This window comes from Sminthopsis crassicaudata, chromosome X, assembly GCF_048593235.1.
Source record: "Sminthopsis crassicaudata isolate SCR6 chromosome X, ASM4859323v1, whole genome shotgun sequence".
Lineage (NCBI taxonomy): Eukaryota > Metazoa > Chordata > Mammalia > Dasyuromorphia > Dasyuridae > Sminthopsis > Sminthopsis crassicaudata.
Genome location: NC_133623.1, coordinates 2,946,646 through 2,968,179, shown reverse-complemented (window position 1 = coordinate 2,968,179; position 21,534 = coordinate 2,946,646). Strand labels below are relative to the sequence as shown.

The following is a 21,534-nucleotide window of genomic DNA, read 5'->3' as shown; positions in this document are numbered from 1 at the left end:
TAGCCACTCCAGCCTTTGTTCCCAGGTTTGTATTATTAGTACCATCAGAACAAAATGCAATAAGTTTGCCTTCAGAGATTCATAATTAAAGTCGCCATCAATTAATGAAACCACACGTGTACTGAAAATACACTCTCATGCCCATCAGTCGGGAAAGGGCTGAACAGGTTGTGGTCTATGGTTGGGATGGATCACTCTGGTGCTATCAGAAGAATAAAGGGGATGGGTTCAGAAAATCTTAGGAACACCTGGATGAACTGTTGCAGAGTGAAGTGAGTAGAGCCAGGAGAACAATAAACAGCAATGCTGACCATCAGATCAACTGGGAAAGATTTTGTAACTCTAATCAATACAATGACCCACCACAGTCCAGAAGGGCTCATGATGAGATGTGCTCTCCACCTCCAGAGAGACAGAGATGATGGACTAAAGAGGCAGATGCAGGTTATTTTTTTTTTAAATCAGAGAAAACACTAGTTCAGAACATGACATTTCAGTGAATAGCATGGCAAAGAAACCTATCCTATCCCCAAATCCAGAGAAGTACGCTTTCCTACAAATTATTAAGAAACACACAGAGAGGAATATGTGTGTGGACAGATTACAACCAGGGAGAGAGTAGACATATATATATGGAGAGGACACACACGTGGATTTTGAGGAGAAGGAGACAAGGCCTTCTGGGAAAGAAAGTCATAAGGAGTTGGGATGGCAAGAGGAAAAAGACAGCAGGAAACAGCTGTTGAACCCCGAGGGTTCTCAAGGGTCTGGAGGCCGGGAGTTATGGAAGTTGTGATGAGCAGCTGCTACCTTGGGGAGCACTCTGCTAAGAGAGCTGGACTAGAGATTGGGCATGTGGCTGCAGCTGTGGAGGGCAGCCGGGGGACCAAGACACAACAGTCCTGCTCTTCAGCAAGGATCTTGATTCGTTTGAAGTTCTGGCTCACGTATTGGGTGTCAGGGTTTATTTTGTGGAAACTGTGACTAACCCTCAGAGGAAGGAACAGTCTGCCGGCGAGCCAGAGCTAGCTTCCTGCTAACTGCATTTCATTTCTAGTCTCTTTTTTGTTCCTTACATGCAAGATAATAAACCAGTTTTCTGGGTGCTAGGACGCTTCTGGTTAGGAGGAAAAGAAGCCAAAATTATTCTAGAGAAGGCTTCAAGACGGACCCCGCCTTTAGGATCCCAAAGCTTCAAGTACCAGACCATGGGGTACAGTGAATAAGTGCCTACTGCTGCCTGGCATGGTGCTAAAATCTGAGATGCCCTTTGCTGAGTTCTGATTGAGGATATCTCTGCTGGGTATTCCAGACCCTCCACAAGCACATGGCAGGCAGGCTCTCCGGCCAAACTGAATACCTCTCTTTTGCCTACCTTTGCACCACCTTTGCTTATGTTCTTCCTTGCTTCCTGCTTCCTGGGTAGTGGCTCTCCCCATCAGCTTTCAATCCACTTCTCAGAGGGAGCTGGTCTTAAAGCAGGAAGCCCCACATTTAAATCCCGCTTCTGCCACATCATGGTTGTGTGACCCTGGACCTCAACTCTCAGTACTCTGGACATTTCCCAAGACTCTCCAAGCTGCTCATCTCCATTGGCAGAGGGAGCTTCTGGACCTGGGATTTCCCATGTTGGGCGAAGTCCCAGGCCCAGTCCCTGTCCTAGAAATTGTTCCAAATGCAATTACGAAACAGTAGTGTTCATTGGAGTATATTTTATCCTCCTCCTAGACTGGAGGCTCCCTGAAGGCAGGAATCCCCAGAGGCCTCTCTTGTGCATTGTGCTCTCTCTAGACTCCTATTACCCAGCACAAGGCTCTGTATGTAGTAGGTGCACATTAACTGGTGGCTGAATTAAACTGACTTGGATCCCAGACTGCGAGAGCTGGGAGGAACCTCAAAGGCCCAGTCCCTTCAGACAATCCCTCTGGGTTTACGGAGGAGGAAATGTTGGCAAGAGAAAAGGTATTTGTCCTAGTTCCCATGGATAGCAAATGGTCAAAGCAGGAACAGGAATTCAGGTCACAGAGGCCTTCCTCCCACCTGCAGGAAGAAGACGAGGAGAAGGGGAGGGGCTTCTCCTAGCAGCTTGACTTTAAGTATGAAACCTCCCTGTGTAACCTAGGTAACCAGGATTCTAGATCAGGGGACTGCAGGATGCATCCAGATTGGGACAGAGCTTTTTATGACAGGCTTTTGGGACAAGGCAGAAAGCTGCGGGCTGGATGATAATGCAAATTAGTGGGTTCAGAGTGGGTTGGATTACAGGCCCCCAAAGGGATCATCGCTGCATTAGAAGGAATCTGGGCTTGGCCTTGAGATGCTCCCCCTTTTCATCAGTGACTGGTAGAAGGGCAAAGATCTCACACTGTTCTCATTTGCAGAGGACACGAACTGGGAGGGACAGCTAATTTGTGAGGTGGGGGGGTTTAGGGAGGGCTGGCACATGGAAGGGGGATGAGCCTTAGGCTGTTGGACTCCAAAAGTGGAGCAAGGACCAGCAATGGTGGGAGTGGGGGGGGGCAGGGGTGAGATTGCCCAACAAGTCCACCAAAGCTGTCCTAAAGTGCAATGGGCTAGTTCTGTGACGGGAGCTGTTTCTGGGAGGGCCATGGAGGGTATCTCAGTGTGGATGGATGCAGAGAGGTAGACATGGTGAAAAGCTTTGGCTCTAGAGTCCAAGAACCTCACCACTGACATTTAGGATCTGTTTCCTCATCTGTCAAGAGTAGTTGACTTCTGGATCTCAAATGTGAAGTGCCCTCCAACTGCAAGATCCTGTGGAGCCCATTCTTCCAGAGATGTTTCACGGGGCCCCTGGTGGGTGGAGCTACTCTTGGCTCCTATAATGCTCCATTTGCTTACTTGGCTCCTGGCCTTTCCCCATCACTTTCCAGGACTGTCATCTGGGTTTTGCAGACCCATTTCCTGTGTCCCCACTGCCCTTCAATTTGCCCCTGAGTTTTCCATCCTGATATGGGCACTGAGAGGTCTGTCACTTTTTGGAGGGCAGTCTTTACCTCAGCCAGGTTTGGTTGGGGGGGTGGAGCCAGTGGGACAGCTGGGAAAATTCAAGAAGTGCCAGCATCCCTGTAGGCATTCCTGTAAGTAGGGGCCTGCCCAGAAATTACTAGCCCTGGCGAATCGGCCACAAGATAGTCCTGTTGCAATATGGGTCTGAACTCCCTTCTAACTCTGAGAGGCTGCGATTCAAATTACTGAGAGAAATGGGTGCCAGTCACGTGATCCACTGTGGAGCTCCAGAAGACAGGAGTGGCTGTCTCTGTTGCTCAGACCTCTGGCTCCCTCCCACCTTAGCTCCATCTGCTGGTGATTTCTTCTTCCTTCAAGGATTAGTGTAGAAGCCCTAGCCCCTGCTCCATGCCATGGGTGTGGCTTGGATCTCTCCTAGGTGTTTTGAACCATTTTCTATTCTCGGTTGGGCATTTCCGTCCCTTGTTGGACAGCTGGCTCCTTGAGGGTAGGGCCTGCTGCCCCCTGTCACTGACGGAGCCACGGTGCTCAGCAATGTCTCTTGTGCATAGTGCACATGGTCTAAGAAATATCTGTGGCTTTGACTAGACCCTCCTGGGCAGCAGCAGCACAGTGGGCCAAGGTGGGATAATTTGTAGGTGTCCTTTCAGGCTGGTCCTGCCTGCTGAGAACAGACTCAAGTGAGCCCCTAAGCTCCTGGTATGGATTGGCAAGTCCATGGAAAGGATCTGGGCGGGAAAAATGGGTCTGTGAAGGTACAGGAGAGCTTAGGACAACAGTAGCCAGGCACTAGACCCCTGTGTTGTGTCTTAGAGGGGCTGAAGGAAGTTTGCTTGTTTCCATGTGACCACTGTGCATAAAAGATGAAGTATGTGTGTTGGGGGGAGGGGGGAACATCTTCCAAGAACTTCCATCTCCCCAAAGGGTCACAGGCCATTGCTCCCATGGTCTTGGCTTGGGTTTGGCTTTCTGGAGCCTGCCTTTCCAGAATCCCTCCTCACTCCAGCTCCTCCTTCTTCTGTTGGACACCCAGGGTCTTCTGGGGTCCTGTTAGAAGATTGTCAGCTCCTGAGTCTCCGGGATCCCATAATGGACCTTGTGCTTCTCGAACAGCTTCTGCAGGGCCTTGATGTATCGGGCGTGGTATTCGTCTATCAGCTCCTGGCTTGGTTTCTCAATTTTGGGGACTGGAATGGGCTCCCCAACTGCTTAGGGAGTTGCAAAAAAGATTCAGGCAAATCAAGTATCAGTCTCCTACCGAACCCACTGCTCCTTAGCTCATAAAGCTACCCAGTGGGGTCCGACTGGGAAAGAGAGGTGATGGGGGGGGGAAGTGAAGGACATTCTCTCCTCCCCTCTGCCTCAGGAAAGACCCTGGGCAGATCCATTTCTGGGGCATCCCACTTATTCCTTTGCTTCCCAACCTTCATTTCAGCCAGGAGTCAGAAAAGGCAGTTGGGAGATGCTGAGTCAAGGCATGGCTGCTTGCCTAAGGGATAGTCTGGGGGCTGGAAGAAAGCTTACCAACAGTGGTGATGGGCAGGTTGAAAGGAAGGAAGCCCCAGGAGTTCTTGGTGAGACCCCGGCCATGGAATGTACAGAAATTCAGGCCCAAGAAGGCCTTGGCTGTCTTCTGGAAGACTTTTTGGAAAGATCTCAGCCACGTGCCATCACGGAAGATTACCTGTTTGTGAACTTCATTCTCTCCAAAAGAATAGGAAGGAACCAGGTACGCCCTACCAAAAGGGTGGGTGTGGGTCTGGAGAAGTAGATGAACCCCCCGCGGTAACTCCTCCAATGAAGCGTCCTTCTGGGATGCCTTTCCCCAACCATTCAGTCTTCCTCTCTATCCTATTCCTCTAGCCCATATTCCTTCTCCTCCACTGCCGTCTCTCATGGCCAGAGCCAAGGCCCAAGGGTACCTGCTGCGGCTGAGCCTTGGCTAATTCTGGAACTGGCTCACGGTCACACACACACGTGGCAGAGCTGAGATTTGAAGCCAGGATTTCTACCTTCTTGTTCTCTCTCACTTCTTCTACATGCCTTCCCTGTCCCCCAATCTCCCTCCTTTACTGTGTCTGGGGCACCTCAAGGTGAATTCTGAGCATAAGGGCTCGAGCAATTTCCTTTCCCCTCAGGAACAAGTGATTTACCAATCGCTTTGTCATTCCACAAGAGGGCAGGCTCTGTCTCTCCCAACCCCATCTCTGAGGATGGGGCCAACATGTTCTCATTCTTTTTTATCCCTGAAGCAAGGAGCCCCAAATTCTGTACCTACTAGGTACCAAATCAACACTTAACAAAAAACCTTTTGAGAAACAACAATGTATTCATGTAAGTGTGTGTGTGAGCATCTGAATGTGGATGTGGTTGTGATTTAGCAGATGTTGGAACTGAAGCTGCCAGTTCTACCACTTACTAGCTATGTGACCTCCCTGTCCCTCAGTTTCCTCATCTGTAAAAAAGAGTACAACAACGGTCCCGTCTACCTTTAAAGCATCCATATACACTACATAGATAGACATACAAAACAAATATGCACATTAAAATACACATACAGATTGGTATCTTGGCGGTAGGGCACACAGGATTACACAGCCAGTAAGTACTGGGGAAGACGGGCCCGATCCTGGGCCTTCCTGGCTCACGGCTTGGCTCTCCTGCCACGAAACGTGCCGCCGCCCCCCTCCCCCCCCACATACGTTTGTTGTCATCTGTACGTCTAGAAAGTGGGCTTTTGTCTACTTCTGTATATACTCACATCCATGACTTTATGTGATTGGGTCAAGGTTATGACCCATCTGCCCACTGAGGTCCACGCCACTGTCCCATGGGAACAGGAGAGAAGGTGGTTACCTTTGCCTCCTCATCAAGCAATATGGCAGGAGAGCCCGGAGTACTAATCAGCATTTGATATGTGTCTGTGATTCACAAGTTAGAGATATGGGGCAACAGGTCGATTTGGTGAAATTCAGAAATGCCTACTATGTGCAAGGGTTACCCGGTCACTGCTCTCCTCTCACCCCATATGCCTGAGGAAGGGGCCCCCAGATCATTTGGGCCAGAGGAGCAGATCTTGCCCGTAGGACCCAACGTCAGAAAAAAGACTTCAGGGAAAACCTTGGTGTGTGTTGAGCTGGTGATATTTTTCTTGGCAAAGGGGAAAGGCTTGGCAAGGGCCCTGACCTCTCTGGCTTCCAGTTTCTCTTCATTCACTCTGCTTTTCAGGTCCCCTGCCTTTCATTTGTCTGTAAACTTCAACGATACTCCTTCTGTTGGAGAGCCCCAAACCCAAAGGGAGCAGCTGGCCACTGGCTAGAGAAGGGCAGCCCTCGGGGAGCCTTGGGCTTGGCCAGCAGAGTGGTCTCCCCCATCATCCCCTTCCTACAGTGGCTTGCATGGGTCCTGTCCCATGTGGTGTGACCTTGGTTAATTCTATCACCTTCCTCATTAATGAGATGGTCCCAAGAGTCCCTTTCCAATCTCTACCTATGTCTACTCAGCACGTTTGCCTGGAAACCTGCCTACCACAGTTTCCTCATGGCCAACAGCCGACGCCCCTTGACACTGACTACAATCCGAATGATCCATCTAATGAAAGGTGATTTTAGGGGATTGGTGGTCTGGGGCCAAGGACCTACCCTGTCTGGAAAGCCAGTCGCACGAAGCCTTTGCGATTGGTCAGAATGACGTTGCTGCTTCCGGGATTGCTCAGGAGGGCTTCGGCGGCCCCTCCCACCACCACGATCACAGCATTGCCAGAGCCCATCTGTGTTAGCAAATACTTCATGGCCGTTTGACTCACTGGGCATATGCCTATGGAATCAAGAGCACACAGCAGAACTCAGAAGCCTGGTGCCTGGAGAAGGCCACACTCCCTGACTCTCTCCCCCTCCCTCTCCTTCCCTTCCTTCTTCATCTCCTCTTCCTTGCCCTCTTGTCTTCCTCTTCCTCCCCTTCCCTCTCCATTCTCCACCCCTCCTCCCTTTTACTTCTTTTCCCACCTAGCTACCTCCATAAGCTAGACCAGTTCCCATTCAGTAGGTGGGTTACGGGAGGGGGGGTGGGAGGGGGAGGGGGAGGTAGAGGGAAAGGGTCCAGCACAGCCTGGCCCTGCTGGGTGATGCTGTGGGGTAGGCCGCTCTTGAACAGTAAGTGCCAAGTGTTTGTCCAAAGGGGCCATCATTCAGGCCCCTATCATCCTGTCTTTCAAGGGCAATTCAGAACCAGAGGCCAGAGAACCGAGAAGAAAGGCAATGTGAGCAAGGGGAGCCGTGCACTGGCAGCAGCCACTGAGCCTGGCCGTGGGCTGGACGGTAGGTGACACCCAACAGAAAGTTCATACATAGTCTTTTCCTCTTGCCCCACTGCCACCTCCCAATCTTACCTGTGGCCAGAGAGCACAGAGACCTACCTCAAGGTCCTGGGCATTCCTGGGGATCCCTGTACCTGAGCCAAGTGGCCTCCAAGGAGGAAGAGCAGAGAAGCCACTACAGCCAGCTAGCCCAGCCCCAAGGATCTAGACTTTCTACCCTGGGCTGACTGACGCTACCAGTACAGAGGGAGTAGGGCCTTTGGCCTCCCCCTCCGGCACAAGGCCCTTGCTTTCTCTTTCATAGGAAAGTCTGTCATCTTTGCTTCTCAGACAAGGGCTGGGATATGCACCAGACATAGAAGCAGGGCCAGACTGCTGGAGTCACTGTGCTGGGCAGACTCACTCACCCTTTGCCATCACATACTCCCGGACAAGTGGGATCCAGAAGATTCCTTCCAAGGTGGCAAGAGAGGGGGTGATCCCAGGAAAAAGCTGAGAAAAGCCAGTGGACTCAGTGCCGAAGTTGCAAAACATGCCATAGGAGAGGATCCCGTGGGGGTGGGCAGCAATGACATAGTTGTGACTTGGGGAGAGCTCACAAGTCTTCACCAGCTGTTAAGAGGAGAGGGCAGAGAAACTGGAAGTTGAATGGATGTCCATCCATTGGAGAATGGTTGGGTAAATTGTGGTATATGAAGGTTATGGAATATTATGGTTCTGTAAGAAATGACCAACAGGAGGAATACAGAAAGGCCTGGAGAGACTGACATGAACTGATGATGAGGGAAATGAGCAGAACCAGGACATCATTATATACTGCAACAATACTATTTGATGATCAATTCTGATGCACGTGGCCCTTTTCAACAATGAGATGAACCAGATCAGTTCCAAGAGAGCAGTAAGGAACCAGCTCCACCCAGCGAAAGAACTCTGGGAGATGACTATGAACCTCCACGTAGAATTCCCAATCCCTTTGTCCGCCTGCACTTTTGATTTCCTTCACAGGCTAATTGTCCACTGTTTCAAAGTCCGATTCTTTTTGAACACCAAAATAACTGTTTGGACATGGATACGTATTTAACTTATACTTTAACATATTTAACATGTATTGGTCAACCTGCCATCTGGGGGCCAGGGGGAAGGAGGAGGAAAATTGGAACAAAAGGTTTTGGAATTGTCAATGCTGGAAAATTACCTATGCATAAAATTTTTGTATTTAAAAAAAAAGCAAAAACAAAAAACAGGAGAGGGCATGAGGGCTGGGAGAGAAAAAAGGCAAGAAGCCAAGGATGGGGGCTGCCTGGGAATCAGGGAGAGGACAAGGCCTTGTCTTTCCCGTGGGGAGTCTCGGGCCTCAGTCTCAGTGTCACCTGCAACTCCACATTCTCACTCGCTCCATGGAGTTAATCAGTTGCCAAATCTTAGCATTTCCTTTAAGACATCTCTCACATTTGTCCACTTCTCTGCATTCACCCAGCTGTCAGGTCCACAGTCCCCTTTAGTCTTCTAATTGGTCTCCCTAACTGTGCCTCGAGTCCCTGCCCACTCAATCCATCCCACACTCAGTTGCCAAAGTGATTCTCCTACAGTGTACGTCTGAGCACGCCATCTCCCTCCTAAATAACTCCAGCGGATTCAACAGAAAATTCCCACTTGGACATTTAATGCTCTTTCCAACCTGGAACCTGCCAGCACTTTCCGGGCTATTTGCCTGCCCTCTACAGGCCCTATGGCTATATGGCCATGTTTCCTGTGCCTCCATTTCCCCTCTCCATGCTCTTGTCCTGGTATCCCCCCATACTGGCTATGTGGTCCCTCCTCACTTCTATCTATTGGAATCCTTGGCTTTCGTCAAAACGGAGCCCCTACAGAAAGGCCTTGAGGGTAGCTGCCTGTGCTGCCCTCTCTTCAGGTAACCTTCCATCTATGGATCCTGCGCTGACCTATTTATGGAAATGTTAGGACCCCAACCCCCATTAGAATAGAACTTTCTTGAGGACAGGGAATTTCACTTTGTTTCTGTATGCTTAGTACTTATCACCATGCTTGGTATACAGTAAGTGCTTAATAAATGCTTACTGATTGATGGATACCATTGAATATGAGATCCTTTCCCTTATTCTACATTTTCTCTGTAAAATGAGGGAGCTAAACTGGATGAGCTCTGAGATCCCTTCCAGCTCAAAATCTTATATAGTCATATGAGGATGTGACCAGAGAAATGGTACCCATCCCCTAAACATGCCTTCTCTGCTGCTGCCTATCTATCTATCCATGCATCCATCCATCCATCCATCCATCCATCCATCCATCCATCTATCTATCCATCTACCCAGCCATCCCTCTATCTATGCACCCATCCATCTGCCTGTTCATCCCTCCATCAATCTACAAGCTTCTTTGGGATTCTACTCAAAGTACTTGGCTTCTGAACCTGTAAACCGTGGGCTGGCAAACTGAAGTTAAAAACCATGGCCCGGTAGCAGGAATTGAAGGGAACTAACTTAAGGAAGCATCTCTCTCTCTCTCTCTCTCTCTCTCTCTCTCTCTCTCTCTCTCTCTCTCTCTCTCTCTCTCTCTCTCTCTCTCTCTCTCTCTCTCTCTGTCTCTCCTGTGAAATGGGTGCTCACCTTTATAGGAAAGTAGTCCCGGAAATTCTTCCAAAGGGTCCAGTTCCTCACCCAGTTCGAGCGCCTGCCACCTATAGAGAAAGGGAAGGAAGGGAGGGAACTGGCCCTCTGCTCTCTCTGGAGGGAGAAACATATCCCAGCAGAAAAGTGGCCACTTTAGGGGGTTTGAGGCACAGCATACCATCTCCCCTCCCTCCCTTCTCAACATATCCCCCTTTAGGGCTTCAGGAGAGGGAGTGGGAAAGAGTCCTAGACCCTGAAATCACACCTCTCAGCTCCTCTCCGAACCTCAGTTCCCCCTTTGTCAAATAGGACAACCAATTTTTGCTTTGCCTCCCTCACCTGGAGACATGGAGAATATCATTCCCTATCCTTTGGCTCTCCCTGGGAGCTGGAGCTTTCCTGAATGTCCCATATCCCAGCAGGCCTAGAGTCGCATCCCTGTCAGCTGCAGCAGCAGTGCACATTTTAATTCTTGGTGTTTCTTGGATCTTCTTCCCCTTTTCACTTACCTTGACTATGAGTTTTCCAGTCATATATGAGCCAGCCTAAGGTGAGCACAGACAGCATCCAGTACTTAGTGAATAGCAGGATAGGACCAAAACAGATGGGGATTATTCCTGAGGAAGCACCAAGGATTGGTCCATCACCCACAGGCAAGTCGTGAATTGAACCCTCTCTCCAACTACATGGTGCAATATCAGTTTCCTTCTCTGTCAGGAATTAGACTAGATGACTTTAGAGGTCATCTTGCCTAAGATTCTCACTTAAGTCCCCTTCCTTGTGCTTCTGCAAAATGAGGGGTTCGGATTAGATCTGGAGGTGAAGCTGGATAAAATACGACAGGAAGAAAAAGAAGAAAAGATTCCATTCACAATAACTGCAGAGAAGATAAAACACTTGGAGTCCACTTGCCAGCACACAAACAAGAACTATATAACTGCTATTACCCTAACTATATGACTGCTAAGACCCTTCACACAAATAAAGACAGATCTAAATAATGAGAGAAATATCAATTGCTCATGGGTAGGCAGAACCAATATAATAAAAATGACAATAATGCCAAAATTAATTTCCTTATTTAATGCCATCCCAATCAAACTATCAAATACCAAATACCAGCGCCTGGGTGACACTGTAGATAGAGTGCTGCAGTCAGGAAGACATAGTTCAAATTCGGCCTCAGATATTGATTTGCTGTGTGATTGGGCAAGTCACTTAACCTGTTTTCTTCGATTTCTTCATCTGTAAAATGGGGATAATAGTAGCACTTACCTGCCTGTGTTGTTGTGAGGAGTAAATAAGATAATAATTTTAAAGCACTTATATGCCTGGAACAGAGTAAGTGCTATATAAATGCTAGCTCTGGAGTACTTAAAAGAACTAAAAGAATTTGTTCCTCCATGACTCTCTTCAACAATGAGATGATTCAAATCAGTTCCAATAGTCCTCTCACCCAGAGAGAGGACTGTGGGAACTGAGGGTGGACCATAACATAGCATTTTCACTCTTTTGGTTATATTGTTTGCTTGCATTTTGTTTTGCTTCTCATTTTTTTCCCTTTTTGATTTGATTTTTTTCTTATGCACCAAGATATTTGTATAAATATGTATGCATATATTGGATTTATCATATTCTACCACATGTATTAGCTTATTTGCCATTTAGGGGAAGGGGTGAAGGAAGGGGGAGGGAATTGGAACACAAGGTTTTGCAAGGGCTAATGCTGAAGAATTGTCCATGTTTTGAAAAATAAAAAGCTTTAATAAAGAAAAAAACTAATTTCTTCCTCATCCAGAGGAACAAAATGTCAAACCTATCAATGGAAAAATGTGAAGGAAGGTCCTAGAAGTAGCACTTAAGAAGCAATGGGATAGATTAGATAGGCAATATATAAAACCAAATGAGCACTAAGGCCCCAGTGTATGATAAACCCAAAGTGGGGACAAGAAATCACTATTTGACCAAAAAACTTCTAGGAAAATTAGAAAGCATCCTGGAAGAAAGGAGGCACAGATCAGCACCTCACATTGTTTACCAAAATGTGTTCCAATAAGTACGTGATATAGACATCTTCTAAGCAAAGTGGTAAAGTATGGAGGAAACTACCTGTCAGATCTATGAATAGGATAAGAGTTCATGACCAAGAAACAGAGAATTTGCTGAAGGGAAAATGGAGAATTTTGATTACAACAAATGACAAAGATTTTGTCCAACCAAAACCAGCTAAAAGTAGAAGAAAACAGGAAACGGGGGGGGGGGGGGGGACTGGAACCAAGTTTCTCTGATAATGATCCTAAAATGTAAATTCAAATTTACAAGAAAAAAAGTCATTCCCCAGTTAATGAATAGCCAAAGGATACAAATAGCCAGTTTTCAGCGGAAAAAAAAAATCAAGGCTATCCACGTCATATAAAAATGCTTTAAATCACTAATAATTAGAGAAATGCAAATTAAAACAACTTTGAGGGATCACCTCCCACCCATCAGATTGGCTAAGGTGACATAAAATGAAAATGACAAATGCTGGAGGGAATGTGGCAATATAGGCACACTAATGCACCGCTGGTGAAGCTGTGAATCAGTCCCACCATTGGAAAACAATGTGGAACTAGGCTCCAAAAGCTATTAAACTGTATGTATCCTTTGATCTAGCAATAGTGTTGCTAGCTTTATATCCTAAAGATAACTAAGAAAGAGAAAAGTGACCCATGTGTACAAACTTATTTATAGCAGCTTTTTTGTGTATAGGATGGTGGTGGTAAAGAATTGGAAACTGAGGGGCACAGTTACTTGGTGCAGTAGATAGAGCACCAGCCCTGAAGTCAGGAGGACCAGAGTTCAAATCTGGCCTTAGACACCTAATACCTAGTTGTGGGACCCTGGGCAAGTCACTTAACCCCAATTGCCTCAGCAAAAAACAAATAAATAAATAAATAAACAAACAAACAAACAAACAAACAGATAGATAGATAGATAGATAGATAGATAAATAAATAAATAAAATAAAATATAAAATAAAATAAAAAAAATTAATTAAAAAAATGGAAACTGAAGTGATATATCATCAATTGGGAAATGGCTGAACTTATGGTATACGAATGTGATGGAATATTACTGCACTGGAAGAAATGATGAAAGGGAAGGCGTCAGAAAAACTGGAAGACTTCAGGAACTGATGTAAAGTATAGAGAGCAGAACCAGGAGAAGAATTTGGACGATAGCAGTAATATCGTCAAGATAATCAAGACTTAGGAACTCTAGTCAACACAATGACCAACCACAATTCCAAAGGAATCGACTATAATGAAACTTGCCATTCACCTCCGGAAAGAGAACTGGTGGACTCAGAGTGATGTTGAAGTGTATTTTTTCCCCTTTGCTTTTCTTTTGGGAATGGAGTGGGAAACGTATCTAATGCCAAAATTTGTTTCATGCGATTTCAAATCTACAGTGAGTTTTGTACTCTTTGCCATCTGAAGGGGTGGGAGAGGGAGACGATTTGGAACTGAAAATAAAATAAAGTTGAATTTTTAAAAGAGGGGCAGCTAGGGGGCGCAGTGGATAGAGCACCAGCCCTTTAGTCAGGAGGACCCGAGTTCAAATGTGATCTCAGACACTTAACAAGTCCTAGCTGTGTGACCCTGGGCAAGTCACTTAACCCCAGCCTCAAGAAAAAAAAAAAAAAAAAAAGAAAAAAAAAAGAATTTTAAAAAGAGAAGGGAAAACATCCTTGGGATCTGAACTTGGTTTTGAGAAATGTGGAGGGCATGGGAGAGGGATGGATAAATATGGAGTCAGGGAGCTGAGTCTGGGTACGAGGCTAAGTCAGCCTGGAAGATCTGGAACTTTGTGGTGAAATGCAAAGGCTTGGGGAAGGGGCTCCAAAGTAGATGGATATGTCCCAGGGTCACCCCGAGAGTTTAAAAATAAACGGTTGCTGTTGAGTTTCCAGCCCCTAGCTCCAAGTAGCTTCCCTAGTTCAATTAGGGTCAAATGGGTGGAAGTCTCTCAGAGACTCCAGGACACAAGAACTAAGATTTCCTGCTTTGTGAAATGAGGCAAATCATCTGGACATGAGCAGGGGTTTCTTGGGAAGAAAGTGCTTTTGCAGAACATAAAACCCCATGTATCTATGAGTTATTAGGAGTTGGATTAGGGTTGTGGGTAGCTTTCTAGAGGCAGCTTGGGGGACAAAAGGGACAGAGATCCCAACCTCTGGGTTCAAGTCAATAAAGTATCACTGCGATCCTAGGACTAAGTAAATCCCTTAAGTTCTCAGTGCCCCAAATAGTCATTTATCTAAACATCCACAGTAAAGTGGAGGTGCCGAGCGGCGCGGCGTTCAAACAGCAATCTCAAGTGGAATTGCTTTCCTGGAGCAAGGCAAGGCAAGGCTCTCTCTGAAGCCAGACTCTTTGCAAGGGATGGGACCCCAAAGAAGGAAGGCGTGCATCATACCATCTTCCTCTAGGGAGAAGAAAATAAAGGAACTGAATTCCCTCCTTGGGGCCCTGGAAGGGCCCACAGGGGGCATCTGTCTACCTACAACCGCCCCGTGTGCCTTTCTGCCTGAAGATGGCGCTCTTTCCATAAGGAAACGCCTCCACCCCCTGCATGTCAGAGGCAGCTTGATCCTGATAGTAAGCCTCAATCTGCTCCTTTGCTACAGCCACATCTGCTTCCAGCGCCTTCCTCTTATACGTGAAGATGACTCTTGTGTCCCTCCCCACCTGGATAAATCCAGTTTTTTCAACAGGGCCCTCTATGGCCTGCTCTCCTCCCACCCCCCAACTCAAAGAAGCTGATTCTCAGAAAGTTTGGTCTCAGGAAGTGGAGGGCATCTCCATCAGAAGGCCAGGGCAGACCCAGCTTAATCTCTGAAAATAAGGTAGCCTTCCAAAGGCGAGGCCCCATGGCCTAGGCAAAGAGGGAGGCTGGGCTGTTACGTTCTGGCTGCTCAGGGGTCGGGCAGTCCCTTGGGAATGCCACGGATGATACTCGTTGGCCAGTCTTCGTTTTTAAAGAGGACCCATGACATTGTGGGACTAGTGGGTGCAGCACAGTTTCATGAAGACTCAGTCTCCCTCTTCCAAAGTCATCCAAGTTCGACAGCCAGACAAGATCCAGACGCCTGGGGACGGCTGGGGATGCGGGACACCAAGGTTGTGTCCGATGTCTGACCCAGCTCTGAGGGCTCCACGACGCCATTTTGGAGCCACGGGGGTAAGTTGGGGGACACCTGTGACAGCTGGGCAGTTAGCCCATAAAAGAGTGGCCTGAGGCTTTTGAGACATGACAGAGAATGGGGAAGGGTGGGGCTGGCCAAGGCACCATCACAACCTCCTGAGACCATCTTTTGAGAGACTTCTCACGAAGGAGGGAATCGGGAGCAGGAATTCTGGGCTGGAAGTCAGGACAACTCACCATCTATCAAGTGACTACCATGTACCGGGTACTGTGCAAGGGGCTGGGCTGGCTGTGTACTGGTCCTTAGACCAAGAAAAGTTGAAGGCTTGGGAAGACTCCTATGACCAAGGTAGGGCTTTTCCTGATTGCATCACTTTAGAAACCCCAAACCCCTCCAACTCAAACTCTGTTAATGGGCTCTGTGTCCTTTAGGGAGGAAGGCCAAGATTGCAGGAAGAACTCTGGGGGAATGGAGAGTGAAGGAGAAATAAAAATAACCTTCACTTGAGTGGGGACTTCACACAGTCCTACAAAGCCAACCAGGGGGCAGCATGGGAAGGTGCAGAGGGAACTGGATTCAGACTTCAAGAATTGGGTTCAATGTATTAGTCTACCTGCCATCTGGGGGAGGGGATGGAGGGAAGGAGGGGAAAAGTTGAAACAGAAGGTTTTGCAAGGGTCACTGTTGAAAAATTACCCATTTACATGGATGTCCATTAATTGGAGAATGGTTGGGTAAATTGTGGTATATGAAGGTTATGGAATATTATTGCTCTGTAAGAAATGAGCAGCAGGAATACAGAGAGGCCTGGAGAGATTTACATCAACTGATGCTGAGTGAAAGGAGCAGAACCAGAAGATCACTGTACACTTCAACAACAATACTGTATGAGGATGTATGCTGATGGAAGTGGAAATCTTCACCATAGAGAAGATCCAACTCACTTCCAATTGATCAATGATGGACAGAAATAACTACACCCAGAGAAGGAACACTGGGAAGTGAATGTAAATTGTTAGCACTACTGTCTATCTATCCAGGTTACTTATACCTTCGGAAGCTAATAATTAATGTGCAACAAGAAAATGGTATTTACACACATATATTGTATCTAGGTTATATTGTAACACATGTAAAATGTATGGGATTACCTGCCATCGGGGGGAAGGAGTGGAGGGAGGGAGGGGATAATTTGGAAAAATGAATAATAAAAAAAAAAAAAAAAAGAAAGAAAAATTACCCATTTACATCTGGTAAATAAAAAGCTATAAAAAATTAATCAGGTTCAAATCTCTCCTTGTAACTTACTGGCTGTGACCTTGGTCATCCTTTCCCCTTTAAGGCCCATTTCCTTCTCTGTGAAACAAGGACCTGGCATGGATGCCCCACGAGGGCCTTTTTCAGCTCTAACTCTGGGATGCACTGAGATAGAAGCAGAGCAACAGGTACATGAACAGCACAGCACCAAGCACATAGTTGGCACTTAATAAATGCCTGTCAAGCGACTGACCAACAGTAACTGAATCCCTAGTTCAGCTTCTCTCTCTGTGACAATATTCTCCAGAACCTTTGCATGAAGCCCTCCAGTGATGGCAGACTCACTACTTTCTGAGGCAGTTCACTTTCCATGGCCTGATTTCCTTCCTCTGAACAAAGGCTAGCTGTAAACTTGACCTTCTGGTCCTAGTTCTGTCTTCTGGGGCCCAGCCATCCAATTCAATAAATGCTTCAGTTATGTCTCATGTGTAACTCTGAGGATACAGAGACTGATCTGGTCAAGTCCCCACTCTCCAAGAGCTTGTCCTGCTATGGGATGTGGAGAATGTGTGTGTGTGTGTGTGTGTGTGTGTGTGTGTGTGTGTGTGTGTGTGTGTGTGTAGCGTATACTTGTGTGATGTCTGTGTGTGGTGGTGGTGGGGGGAATGTGTATAAAGCCACACGTACAAAGCTGAGTGTTTGGGACACAGATCCAAAAAAGAAGCCCCTTATACCAACTGGGCCTGAAAAGGGTGAGGGAGACATGATGGGGAAGTTCAAAGGCTGGGGATGGGAGCTGAGAGGAGACTCCATTAAATGGAAGCCTTGGGAGGAGCCCTTCCAATGCTCTCTCTGGGCCTTCTCCTTTCCAAGTCCCTTGTCTGGTCCCCAGTTCCTTCCCCTAGTTTGCTATGACTTAACAAGGAGGCCCTTCACATCCGGGGCACTTTCCTCTGGATGCTCCCCAGCTTCTCCACATTCTCACTAAAACGGGGGGCCTGGCACCAATGGTGCCCCCTAATGCACAGGATGCTGCCAGAGCTGCCAATTGTACAGAGGGGTTTGGACCTCATTGAAAGAAGACAAATGAACCCAAGCCCTGTGGATGAAATACTGACCAAGCTTCCAGGGGGACATTCTAGGCTAACGACCACCCACCCTCAGAGAAGGTCAGAGGGGTTGCATACCACTGGTGCCTTCTCAGTGGGGGACCTAGCAAGGCCTGGGGGGAGGGAGGGCGTCTATGGGGCCTTCTGGGAGCAGAGAGAAGAGAGGTCTGATTAGGTAGGAGTGGCCTTCTGGGGCACATCTGACCCTGGCAAATTGCCCTCCAAGTCCCTCGGACAGCTCTGTGCAGACATTCAAGTTGTACCCCAAGACCTTGAGGCCTTCTTCACTTTGGAGAGCTGAGCTCTCTTGGGGGTGCTGTCTCCCAGATGCTCTAATTCAAGTGCTATAGAGGGCTGGGAATCCTCCTCCATTTTTTCTGGGCATCAGTTTCCCCAACTGTAAAACTAAGGGAGGGTAGTTTCCAAGGGTGTTTGTATTTATTTTTGGCCCACTGTTCTTTGAAACTACTGAGCATGTGTCTTGCCTGCCCTTTGTGCTGAGCAGAGAAGCCTGTGGGTGGCACATTACCTTCTTAGGAATACGGGGTTCTCAACTCATCTAGGCCAATCTATCATCCAAGGGGTCATTTGACTTTTGCTTCCAGGTCTGCTTCTGCACAGCTCATGTAAATGAGTGGACTCACTTGACCCTCCCACCTCCTCCTGCCAGAGGCCTGGTCTCCCCATGGGGACCCCCCTGGGCCAGACTGGCACCATTTCCCAGCATGCCTTGTGATGTAATCCTCTCTTGCTAAATGCTTCTCCCCTCCCCCCTCCCCAGTTTGAGTTCAAGTGCCACCTCAGACACGTCTTAGCTGTTTGACTCTGGACAAATGACTTCACCCTGTTTGCCTCAGGTTCCTCATCTACAAGACAAGCTGGAGAAGAGAATGGCAGACCATGCCAGTGTCTTTGCTAAGAAAACCCCAAATGGGGTCAAAGAGAGTCAGACAAGCCTGAAAAACTACAACTTCCAACTCTCAAAGCAGCACTCTCTGCCTCTATCTGCCCCCTTTCTCTCCTCCCAGCCATCCCCTTAGCTCAATAACCATTTTTTGCAAATCTTCCAGACACTTCCAAAGAGTTGGCCATCCCCCAGATGAGCATCCCCAGTTCCTTCCATGTGTCCTCATGTGTGGCCCCTCTTCTCTTAACACATGTGCCATGCGGTGTCTGGGTCTGAGCCCCAGTAGGACTTCTGGCCACTCAGACCCTCCAATCCCTCCCCGTAGGCCCACTTACCTAGCACCACATAGAGGGGAATCCAATGTAGAACCGAAAACATCTGGAGGGCAGCCTGGAAATCCAACGTGAAGCTGAAGGCCATGGTGCCCTTTGTTGTGGCAAGGAGCCGCACAGAAGTCCCAAGTCCCACAAGCTCAGTTAAGGCCGAGAGCTTTGCTGCACATCTTATTCCTAAATCCTTTTAGCTCCCTGTTAATTCCAACCTTCAACCTTTCTTCTAGCCCTTCTCTGAACATAGCCACACCTCAGCCTCCTACACAGAGGCCCAGCTAGCTTCCCCGCCTCTGCCTCGGCAGGACCCTGGCCAGCTCTCTTACCCATTGCAGCCTTCAAGCTTCTCCTTTTCCCTGATTTATGTCTGTGTAATCCCTCCTTCCCTCCCTCCCCTTCTTTCCCTCTGCTCCCTCCTCCCTCTCCTTTCTTGCCCTCCCTTCCTCTCTCTCTCTAACCCATCTCCCCACCCCATCCCAAGAACACAAGCTCTTCCAGGGCAGGATCTGGGTTTTCATCTCTGGAGCTCCCATGTTGAGCACAGTGGGCACAAACATATATGCCGCTTGATCTGCCCTCCTTCTTGCTCCCAGGATTCCAGAAGCTGGAAATCCCACCACTGCTCCTGGGAATCTGAGATTAAAAGCTAGAAGGGAATTCAGAGGCCATAATTCCATCCTTTTATTTGACACAAAAGGAAACCAAGGAAGGCCAGAGAATAGGTGGGACTCGCCCAAACTCCCACAAGGAATACAGAATGAGAGCTGGCCATCCAGTCCAATTCCAAGGGATGCTGCCTGACTCTGGGGCTGACTGGGCCCCAACCTGGGTAACTCTGGGGCCACTGACCAAACCAGGTGAAAAGGGGCTAATCTGGAACCCAAATGACCCGTGGAAAAGAACCCGCTTTTCCCCGCTTGGCTAAGACCCTTATGTCTTCAGCACTTCTGCTGGGACAGGAACCCCCGAATCTTCCCCTTCCCATTGATCCCCCCCCCCACCCCTTTAGACTTTTTTTTTTTTCGACTTTCTTCAAATAGCCTTGACCAAACCATTTCCCTTCTTGGAGCCTCACATTTCTCCTTCATAAAATCAGACTGTGGAGTTTGATTTAGAAACGATTTATTGATATCCAAACCCGGCACCGTGGGCCTTGGCCCTCAGGTTTACATTGTCCCAAGAGCGAAGGGGAGCGTGACCCTCGTACAGAGATAAGGATATGATAGGGATGGATTTTTGAAAAGGAGGAAGATGATTGTAGCTGAAGGAGGGGAAGAAGCGGGGAAGGCTTCGAGGAGGAGAGAGTGGTTGAGTTGAATCTTGAAGAGAAATGCTGAGAGGCAGGTGAGGAGGGAAGGCAATCCAAGTCCTGTAGACAACCACTTCAGTCAGTGAGACTGTCGTGAGGCAGGAGACAGTGTGTCTAGTATGGGGGAAAGCTAATGCACTACTTTGACTGACATGTGGGATGTCAGAAGGCAAGTCAAAGGTAAGTCAGATGTAGCTTGTGGTAGTCCTCGAATGCCAAAGTGAAACTTGTATTTCATGAGAGACACTGCCATAAAATGGCTAGAACCATGATGGGGAGCATCTGGGCTTGATGCCTCAGATGCTATCTAGGGGACCTTAGGCAAATCAAGAGATCTCTCTGACCCTGAGTCTTCTCGATTCCCGAAAGGGATTGGCAGTACCCACCTCACTGGGTTGTGAGAATGAAAGCACTTTGTAAGCTTTAAGAATGTCACACGAACGTGTTCAAAAGGCCATTGGGAGCATCTGAAGGTTTCTGAGCAGAGGAGCCAGACCTTCAGAAGATCATCTTGGTAGCTGTGCAAAGGAAGAGAAAACTGGAGGCCAGGAGACAAATGGTAAGTAGATTACAACAGTCTAGGGGATAGGTGATGAGGGTGACCTAGGGTGGAGGCAAGGCTAATGATGCAAGAGATGCTAGAGAGGTAGAACTCCTGGGATTTTGCAATTGACTGCATTGGGTAGGAGGTGAGGAAGTAAGAGTAGGGAAGATATGTGGCACAGTAGCCTAGCTTTGGGGTATGATTAGAGTTTTAGAGCAGGAGGGGACACGATGTCCAACCCTGTCACTTTAGAGAGGTTGCGAAAACTGAGGGAGGAAAAGGACATTTTCCAAGATCATCAAGGTAGTAGTAAGTGGCAGAGCAGGGATTTGAATCCAGGACCTCTGACTCTGAGGCCTCTAGGGTCCCTTCCAGTTTGAGATATCCTGTCTTATAAACAAACACTCCAAACCACAGACAGTTTTACACACATCGAATTTGAGGCGCAGGCAGGCAGTTGTGGATGGCAGATTGGAGCTCTAAAGGGAAGCTGGGGCCAGCTTTATATTCCTGGGAGTAATCAGTCTAGATGGAGATGATAATGGAACCCTAGGGAGCCAAGGAGGATTACCAAGTCAGAGAGTGTAGAGGGAGGATGTTAGGATTACAAGGTGAGAACTCAGATTGACTTGACAGTTCTCTGGCTCAGACCTTTGGTTCGGGCCTTTAAAGGGAGTTTATACCTGCATTGGGTCTGAGAGAATCGACTCTGGATAGAGTTTTGACGCCAGGCAGGCTGAAAGGAGACCAGTCTGATTTGGGGAAGGACAAGGGTTGGAGGAGATTCAGAGCTCCCAAGAAACCTGCGCACAGAGGAAAAGATTTTACAGATCTCCTCCCAGAGGATTATAATTGAGCAGAAGACCAGACCCTCACAATTCAAGAACTTTACAGGAGGAGAAAAGGCCCAGGACAGAGCCTTGGAGAAATGACCGCCACATTTAGG

At 47.9% G+C, this 21,534-nt stretch overlaps 1 protein-coding gene across 1 annotated transcript; it reads right to left on the bottom strand.

The window, feature by feature from the left end:
* Positions 1–1,774: 1,774 nt before the first annotated feature.
* On the bottom strand, positions 1,775–18,826 carry DGAT2L6 (diacylglycerol O-acyltransferase 2 like 6). The gene is made up of 7 exons (XM_074277751.1): positions 18,742–18,826; positions 10,452–10,559; positions 9,940–10,010; positions 7,714–7,918; positions 6,633–6,807; positions 4,516–4,727; positions 1,775–4,196 (listed from the first exon to the last, which is right to left on the bottom strand). Exons 1-7 carry the CDS (start codon positions 18,824–18,826, stop codon positions 4,042–4,044), a joined length of 1,011 nt encoding a protein of 336 aa, XP_074133852.1. The 3' UTR covers positions 1,775–4,041.
* Positions 18,827–21,534: the final 2,708 nt, after the last annotated feature.